At 38.6% G+C, this 9,405-nt stretch overlaps 2 protein-coding genes and 1 long non-coding RNA gene across 6 annotated transcripts in view; 2 read left to right on the top strand and 1 right to left on the bottom strand.

Moving 5' to 3' along the window:
• The first annotated feature begins 211 nt into the window (after positions 1 to 211).
• dlx5a (distal-less homeobox 5a) lies at positions 212 to 2,229 on the top strand. The gene is given in 3 exon segments (NM_131306.2): positions 212 to 738; positions 1,121 to 1,305; positions 1,640 to 2,229. Coding segments are annotated over 3 exon segments (849 nt in total). The 5' UTR covers positions 212 to 383; the 3' UTR covers positions 1,949 to 2,229.
• A 1,777-nt stretch (positions 2,230 to 4,006) lies between these two features.
• Positions 4,007 to 9,405, top strand: part of LOC147832642 (uncharacterized) — a 22,812-nt gene continuing 17,413 nt past the window's right edge. Inside the window, exon 1 of one of the 3 annotated variants that reach the window (XR_015945463.1) lies at positions 4,007 to 4,119. This is a non-coding gene — a long non-coding RNA (uncharacterized LOC147832642). Of the gene's footprint in view, positions 4,120 to 5,038; positions 5,238 to 8,612; positions 8,725 to 9,405 lie in introns of those variants that run through there. The other 2 variants (XR_015945461.1, XR_015945462.1) reach the window with 2 other exon arrangements.
• The window catches only part of dlx6a (distal-less homeobox 6a), a 49,124-nt gene continuing 45,167 nt past the window's right edge, over positions 5,449 to 9,405 (bottom strand). Inside the window, 3 exon segments of one of the 2 annotated variants that reach the window (NM_131323.1) lie at positions 5,456 to 6,155; positions 6,302 to 6,495; positions 6,893 to 7,392. In NM_131323.1, the coding sequence (NP_571398.1) occupies positions 5,916 to 6,155; positions 6,302 to 6,495; positions 6,893 to 7,202 (744 nt within the window). In that variant the 5' untranslated portion in view covers positions 7,203 to 7,392 and the 3' untranslated portion in view covers positions 5,456 to 5,915. 2 annotated transcript variants of the gene reach the window in all.

The raw sequence follows: 9,405 nt of genomic DNA, 5'->3' as shown, positions 1-9,405 counted from the left end.
GAAGTATATCGGGATATTTATGTAAACAGCAGTCCGCTTTTTTCGCCCGGTGAGCGATTTATAGATTATCAAATAATAATCAATTTCCCTTTCAGTTTGTTTGTAAACATACCATAAATACCTCTATTAAGTTTTTTTGTTCTTCTGAAACTGGTTGAACGAGTTGGGGAGTAACTGCCTGTCTGCTGTGCTCCTTGGCCAATGGCACTGGATCCTCCCTGCAGTGCGTAACAGCGCAATTTAGGATTTAACCAAGTCTTTGCTGCGGGGCTTAAAGCAGTCTTCAAGAGAGACGCTTGACGCTTGCACGCACAATGTTAGTGTAGACTCTTTGGACCCCTATAGAGTTAGACTGCCTTTTTTTACGTCGTCTTATCCAAACTATGACTGGAGTATTCGACAGAAGGATTCCGAGTATTAAACCTGCAGATTTTCAAAACCCTTTTCAGCTCTCCACGATGCATCATCCGTCTCAGGAATCTCCAACCCTACCGGAGTCCACAGCCACGGATTCTGGCTATTACAGCCCTGCCGGAGGAGTTCATCATGGCTATTGTTCACCGAACTCGGGCTCCTATGGGAAACCTCTTAATGCCTATCAGTACCAATACCACGGAGTCAATGGATCTTCTGGAAATTACTCTGCAAAATCCTACCCTGATTACGGCTCATACTCCACAGCGTATCACCAATACGCAGGAACATATAACAGAGTGCAATCACAACCGAGCCCGCAAGGTTAGTTGTTATATAAAATTATTTTAAGCATGTTATTATTATTATTATAGTTGTGGTGGTTGAAGATTATTATTTAACATGTTATATAACACGTGTGTTACTTCTTATAATAAAAATACTTAGGCTACTTGGATTAAACACTGCTGCATTGTGCATTACGCACTGTCGGTATTTGAAAATAAAAATACACGGAATATGGAATATCAAACGATTATACTTTAGAGCAAATTAAATGCGTAATGATTTGAGAAATTTTTGTTGTGACAAAAATCAAACCTGATTATTAAGCACTGTGATATTTAGTTTAAATCACGGTAATTATTACAAACAAAGGCGCATTTCTACTCTCAAGTATTCATCTAATTTCTGTTTTATTCGCCAGAAAAAGAAACAGCCGAGCCCGAAGTAAGGATGGTCAACGGAAAACCCAAAAAAGTCCGGAAGCCCCGAACCATTTACTCCAGTTTCCAGCTCGCAGCTTTACAGAGAAGGTTTCAGAACACGCAATACCTCGCGCTTCCAGAAAGAGCCGAGCTCGCCGCATCGCTGGGACTCACACAGACACAGGTTCGCACAATTTCCTGGAATATTTTATTGCAATCTATTTTATGTTTAAAGCTGAACATAAAATTATACCTCTAGATTTGTATTGTTGGTTAAATATTATAATGTTAAATATTCTGCAACATTAAGATTCGTTTGCATGCATGACTTTTTATAGCCATATATATATATATATATATATATATATATATATATATATATATATATATATATATATATATATATATATAACACAAGCTGTTAAAATAATGTTGACATTTCTTTGAAGAATTTTCGACAACACACTTTACTCAGAGATTTTCCCCAGAAATTCATAACCCCTTTTTCTTTATCGCAGGTGAAAATCTGGTTCCAGAACAAAAGATCAAAACTAAAGAAGATTATGAAAAACGGCGAACTGCCCCCAGAACACAGCCCCAGCTCCAGCGACCCAATGGCGTGTAACTCACCGCAGTCTCCCGCGGTCTGGGACTCACAGGGTCCTCAGAGACCTCACCATCAGCCGCAAAATATTAACACAGCGGCATCCACGTTTCTGGAAAGCGCGAGCTCTTCGTGGTATTCCTCTACCGGGGCGATGAATTCTCACCTTCAGGCACCCGGCACGTTACACTCGTTGGCACTCGGATCAGGAACGTTGTACTGAAAATTGTTTATTATTTTTGTTGTATATTGGACTGGTTGTTAACAACCTTTTTGAGGAATATGCAATGTATCGATATGGCAGTCCTAGAAGAACGTGTATAATGTGTAAATTGTGTGCATGTAATTTATTGCATTTGGAAGAATTATTAAATGTTTTAAATGGACAATGGACCCAAACACTCTGAATGGTGCCTTGAATTTTGACCTCAACGCGTACATCCGACGATGTGCCAAAACATTAAGGACAACCCCAAATAAATGTGTTTTACTTTGATTATCAAACATTTTGTCTTTTTTAAATTAAGACACCCAGAGCAATGCACGGTAGATGGCTTATTTATGCGATTTGTTTGGTTAGTAAAAGGATTTGAAGGTTGCAAAAAACAAATCTCCAAAGGAATTTGAAGAAAACCATCATTTTATTCGATCATCATTTTTTATTCGATCATCATTTTAACATTTTGAGATCATGTGTTGTGCGTTAAATTTGAAATGCAGATACAAAAAAAGCTATCCCATAATTAAATTACAAGAAAGAAAAACATTATTTGACTTGTTAAACATCCTTAATTTATTAAATATTTAACATTTGGATATTATTATTACTATTATTATGATTGGTTAAATCCAAACAAGATTTAATTGTGTGCGTTTCTTTCAGTAGGACTGCACATTTTATCTAGCTTGATTAAAACCACCCCAAAGAACGAAAAATTTGGTCTGGCAAACAGTGCGCTCTGCCTTGCTGTCTTTGTGTTCCTTACAATTAGCAGCTTTGAATTGTAGTGAGGAGGCGAAGGGACGGCGCGCAGATCTGAGGCAGTCCGCATGCCTGTGGGGGCAAACCGGCTCCAGCGACCACAGCCCAGCCCTGACAGATCCTCCTCCTGGAAAAATGCTGAACATCTCATTAAAACTAGTGCTGACATTTCTACAGCTGACTACCACAAAAAACGTGAAAAAGGCTACCTGCTGCAGGGCATATCTGTTTTTTGACTCCGTAGTTCGACTACTAATGTTATTGAATAAGCTAAATAAAATAAAAATTACGTTTATTATTATTATTATTTTTTGCCGTATTTTAAAACTTGAACATTAAACTAAATTTAATGTGCAACACTTCCAGTTTCATCGGCTTTCAATTATTAATTTTAGCTGTACAAAACTAGTTATGCGGCTTTATATCGCAAACTGGTATGCTCTATATTATCATTGTTATTATTAGTGTTATATTGTCATATAAACACACTGGCTGAATTTCGCTGAAACATTTAATAATTTGCTGCACATTATTATTATGTAAAGAAATCTCACATATTCAGGTAAAATAACTTAAAATTAAAATTGATAGTCTAAACTATGGGAAAATAAATTTCCACACAAGTTCAAAATGAACAGGCCTATACAGGTTAATCAGCAAAAATACGACTGAGAATATGGCTGAAAATATTCCCACAGAGCCCACACAGAGATAGCATTTCCCATGTTTAAAACAATTACTTTTCTGATCATATATATTTGAAAGCCTAATTAAATAGGCCTATTAAGACAACTTGACAAATACACCCAATAGAAAAGTCAAGATGAAATCCTATGTATTTATACGCATTTTGTTTATAGCCCCCAACCTACAAGCGCTCGCGTACGCACGCAGACGCAGCCTTCACACACACAAACGCCATATCAGCTCTAACTTTGCCTTGCTTTCTGATTCACACACACAAACACGCTATATCCCATGCCATTATATCGAGAGCCTTGTTAAATTCCAACTGAACATTTTCCACTCAACGAATTCACTGCAAACCGCGTATAAATAATGACAGTTAGCTTTACTGGACACCCTCAACTGTAACACTCAACAATAATTATACTTCCACCAGGATTAGCTCCATTATCATAATCTGGACATTTACAATTATCTATAATTTGCAAAGATGCGCCTGGTTCTTGATTGCAGAAGGTTTTTTCCCTGGCTCACCATCACTAAACAGTGACAGTAATAACGGCTAATTTTGCAGGCAATATATAAGAGGTGTCGGGGTGTGCAAACACTTTCACACCTGGATTTGCTTACTCTACACAAGCGGTATACACAGGACCGTCCGCTTTCACAACGCTATCTTTATTGAAACACTGAAAGCATGGATTTCGACGTTAAACTAATCCAAGGTAAGTGTTGTTCTGTTACCATGTTGTTTTGTTGTTGGCTGATCTGAGTGTCGCTGATGGGTGGGTACTGTTATGATCTGCAGTTCGAGTTGTTGGGGAAGGCAGGCAATTTTACAGAAAATCGTGTGAAACAGGAATGCTAGTAAACCGGTCATGATGTTTTATCTCTGTGTTTTACACATACGCACATACATTTATGTATTTTATTCTTAGCTTCTTGGTCTTAGTTCTCAGTAGTCAGCGTTGTGCATTTCTGTATATCCACGGATGTGTGTCTAATCATGTCTGTTTGTCTGTCTGGGAGGCTATATTTGTATAAGGGCCTTAACTCTGACAAACACATTTTATTTTCGATTATCCAGTTGTGCTTCTTCTAAATAAGATGTATCTGTTTTATTTTAGGTTATAAAAACAGTCGCTTTATTTTGGTTTTGCATATTGCTAACACCAATGACAACGTGTTTTTGATTCTTATTTCAAGATATATGTTGTGCTCCTATATGCAGAGCAAACATTTAAATGAATCATCCCAATCCGTTGATGAGGGAACCTTTTCAGAAAATCAAGCCCCATTCTCTGCGGCTGGGGCATCCACGATTTGACAGCTGCAGGGGCTTCTCGTCTCTCCATTCAACATTGTAATTTTAGATAATATCCCAAGCGTTCACTCTCCTCGGCAATTTGTACATGAATAACCGAATAATTTCATCTTTTGTTTCGTCTTTGCCACTTCAAATCCAAATAAAGATGCCTTTTAGTATTAAAAGTGGTAGAAAATTACAGGTAATTATCTTTGACGGTAAAAACGCTGTAATCAGCGGGCTACATCAAAAATTACCCTAATTATGTCTGCATTTATGAGAATGGAAAAAAACCCTCTCTTGGATAAAACCCATAAATTGTCCCAAATATCTCCTTCATATTGAACGAGACTGCAGCTGGATGCTTTGTTCAGGATCGATCCTGTGGCGAAAGGCATTCAGCGTCTTGCAGATCAAGGCAGAGAGAAAGGGGAAAAACATTTTGTCAATACCTTAATAATTGAGCTCGAGAATGACAAGATGGACAAGATGCGGCTCTATTCTGTAGGAAAACACTTTGAGAAACCACCAGCTCGGGTAAGCCATTTCGTTATTGCTTTAGATATCTTTCCAGCAGAAGAGAAATGTCATAAGGTGATTATTTGCATATTACTGTGCAAGTCGTCCATAGGTCTTAATTTGAGATATTTTAAAAAGTAATAGCCTGTGTTGCATAATCTAATACATAATTGATTAATGGGGCATGTCTTTCATTATTTCTTTTTTAAAAATGAACACGACACGTTACTTGAAGTCATGGTTTACTCCATTTATGACAAAACATAAAAAGTTTTAACAACTAAAATCGGACAACATATTTACAATCAAATTGCTTGCTTTTGCATGATCAGAAAACATCTACGAAGGAGGTTTGAGTTCGTTTTCAAATGCGACTCATGCGCGTGCGTGCGCGTGTGATGTGACAAAACGATTCGCTTCCTGTCCCAATTTCATGTCGGCAATGCGTGTTTGATTACAGTCGGACGTGAGAACAGTTTTTTAATCATCGTTTCAGATGCTTCTGTCAGATAGTTCCATTGTCGACCATTGACACGCCGTGTGTCTTCATCCTTCAAAAAACGTCCCCTTAATAGACTAGCAATGTCTCTATTAGGGATGTTAAACCGATGACATTGTGCGTCCTAGCGCACGTGAACTGGGCGAAGTCAGCATGTCAACATCAAGGCCTATGGCCTAAAACAAGGCTATAGTTGCCTATCTCTGCATGGCGTCCTGATGAGGTGACGAGTACCAGTGTGAATAGCCGGGCATGTAGCTGTTAGCAGACATGTTTACTCCTTTGGAGGAGGCTGAGACGTCCCAGATAGGAGGAATGGCTGGAGAGCGCGGGGACAGGGCGATAGAGCCAGGCAAAGTGTCCGTCTCGTGAGGGTTACCGCCTTGTTTCAACAGCTTCTTGAACTTGGACCTTTTGTTTTGAAACCATATCTTTACCTGAAAGACAAATGAAAATATTAGGTTGCTTAACTGCAATGTAAAGGAGGAGTCAAGTCAAGGCAAAAATCCGTACAAAAAAGTCTATCATTAACAAGGAATATCAGGCATTAATAATTATTTATGCAAATGAGTTCACATCTCACCTGCGTCTGTGTGAGCCCGAGTGAGGCAGCCAGCTCCGCGCGCTCCGGTAATGCCAGGTATTGAGTCTGCTGGAAACGGTGATTTAATGCCTGAAGCTGCAAACTGGAATAAATCGTCCTTGGTTTTCTTATCTTTTTGCCTTTTCCGTTGAAACGTATTTCACCGTTTTCAATCACTGTTGTTTTCTGCTGTTCTGAAAAGGGTTAATAATGTGGAATTAATCTCGCACATAAATATTTAGTATACAAAATTATTTAGTGACAAAAAAAAAACATTTGTAATGTCCTTTCAAGCACTTAGCTACATTGTGTGTCAAATTTAGAAAACTACGTGTACTGACATGTCGAGACAGACACAATTAGATGCTAATTATAATTTGCAATGGTGGGTAGAATCACTGACGGAACGCAATAAATCATTTTGAGGAGAACACCGTTCTTGCTGACATACGACGGGGGAAAAAAGCGAGAACAAAATGGAGCGGCTAAGGTGTCTTAAATAAAAACCTCGTCGCTACATTTTACCGACGAAGGATACTGCTAGTTCAACAGGAAAACAGAGCTTTGTTTTACGCATGTAAATACGCTTACCTGTGGCGTCTAACCTGGTCTGTGTTCCGCTGGCGTTACTGTGGTAGGACGGCAGGTACGGACTGTGGTGCGGATGGCTCACATAAGAGTAAGGTAGCGACCTGTTATATGAGTTCGAGCCGGAGTACGGAGAGCTGTCGTGCTGATGATGATGATGGGAGCCGGAATGGAGACAGTGGAGCGGATAATGGCTGGCGGCCATCGACGGGGAGCTCTGTTGTGAGTGCGATTGCTGTCCAAACTCCATGAAAGCAGATTTTGACGAGTCTTGAGCCTCCAGACCGTCAGCCATCGTAGTCATGGTCATCATCAAATTTTCTGCTTTGAGAGCACTTACCCCCTATCTCAGAAGTCCAAATGAGTCCTTTCGCTGTGTTCGTTTCTTTCTCTCCTTGGTTAGGAGATATTGCGTTATTACCTCCACAATTTATCCTTTTTTTGTCCTGTAATTCTCACGCGGTATGGTGGAAGGTGGGCTTGAGTAAATGCAGAGATTTTAAGGTGGATTCTGTTAAATTTGAGTCCTTGCTTCCAGACTTGATGCAGCCACTACAAGTAAAATGGTTTGTCTCCAAAGGGCAGCGCCTTCCGATTGGTCATTCAACCTAACGTCATCAGTTCTCTGCTTTAGCTAAGACTTCACAGTGAGTTAACCTACCTTAACAGCTCCCACCGTAGCCATAACCATGTGGAGAATAATAATGCCGGGATATCCCTGCGATATTCACAAAATTCCCACTCAGACATACGACTCCGGAGACAATGTCGCGCGCTGCCATTTAAATAATTAATCGCGTGGTTCGCATTAAGCAGTGGAGGTGCCAAAAATCGCTCATTCTGCAAACCACACGAACCGAATCGACTTTGGAAGAATATATGATAGCGATTTACAGCCACATGTAGAATTAAACAAATACATTTATATCGAAATTTAATCTCTTAGTGTATTTAAAAAAATCTTTAACCACAAGAGTAAAATGATATTAACAATGCACATGAAATCACACATGCATAAAAGTTTGGTTTATAGGTTACAAAAAAGTAGTCTAAAACATTAAAGCTTTAACCTTCCTCAGGGAGGATTCACGTGAACTAATAAACACGCCAGATATGGTTTGGTTTAATTAAGCCCCAGTCACTGAAAGGCCCGGGTTAGTGACAGCCTTTCCATGTAGTAATCACGAGCCAGTCACAGTTGAAAATATATGCAAATTACGAGTGCAGTTTGTGGTTTGGCAAATAGCGATCACATTATAAACCACGATGTAAATATACCCTACAACTGCAAGGCTTTCTTCATTCTCATTTCACTCAATTTTTATTTTATAGACAACGAGTTTCCTCATGATATGGCATACATTTACTTTAAACGGTAATGAAAAAGCAATTATGGTCGCAATCAGTTATATCCAAATCCTCTTTGATTATCCGTTACACTGTATTCAGACTGGCGCTATAAAATTAAGAACAATTCGTCTGTAATGATTATGGACCTTGTTTATTTTGGGAGGTGGATTAAAAGTGGATATAGCATAAATTATCCGCTAATTATACACCAGTGTCGCCTCAATTATCCTCTTATCAAAAATGGTAGCCCTAAATGCAGCATTTAGTTTCAATTTTCTCCCTTTCTGTAACAAGAACTGCGTACCTTGCTATTATTACCAGGGATGTTATTTACTTTGCCGGATTTAAGAGTGCACAAGCGCCGTAGATAACCATTTTCCATGGTGGACTGAACTTGGGAGAGACAGAAAGGCAGCTGGTCGCTCGGAAAGCTTTTGGATTCCTACAAGATATCGAACACTCGGAGATTAAAAGTATTGCAGCAGGTAAGAGTAAACGTGGAGCATTAGATCGATTGTTTGAAGGAAGAAATAATCCTAAAAGCATGCATGTTGTAATGTTATTTTCTGAATATGATAAAAAGCTGTCATATTTTGTTTAAAGGAACATTTCAAATGAGTTCACATTCGTGACCAGGAGTTTGATCGATTATATGCCGCTGCTGCTGCATGTGTGATTTTTTTTTGTCAAGCAAGAGAGATCGAAACCAGATACATATTCTGTAATAGCCTTGCCATGGTACAAACAAATCTTCCAATTATGCTTTACTGCTGGCATTTTAAGTGCTTAATTGATCGAGATTTTATGGTTTGCTACCTTTAAAATGGCTTCCTTTACCTGCGCTGACAGTTTGGCAATTAGGAAATAAATATAGAATGGCTATTTCATCCAGGGACTGATCTATAAATAATTTGATACAAGCTGACAACATGTTGCAGCGGGCAAGTGAATCTGTTTCAGCCTATCTTGACCACAGGAAGTGTGTGTCATTTAAAACCCAAAGAATTTACATATTGCTAAAGGACTTTGAATTGTGTTGCGTTTTAGGAAATGAAAATAATAATATACAACTACGAAATTATTGCATTAGATTTTAAAAACTACAAATATTTTAATAATATTTTTAATGTAATTTCGGTAATAAAATGCGTATAATTTTACCAAAT

This window comes from Danio rerio, chromosome 19, assembly GCF_052040795.2.
Source record: "Danio rerio strain M-AB ecotype USA chromosome 19, GRCz13ab, whole genome shotgun sequence".
Classification (NCBI taxonomy): domain Eukaryota; kingdom Metazoa; phylum Chordata; class Actinopteri; order Cypriniformes; family Danionidae; genus Danio; species Danio rerio.
This window is presented reverse-complemented; position numbering and strand designations above follow the sequence as displayed.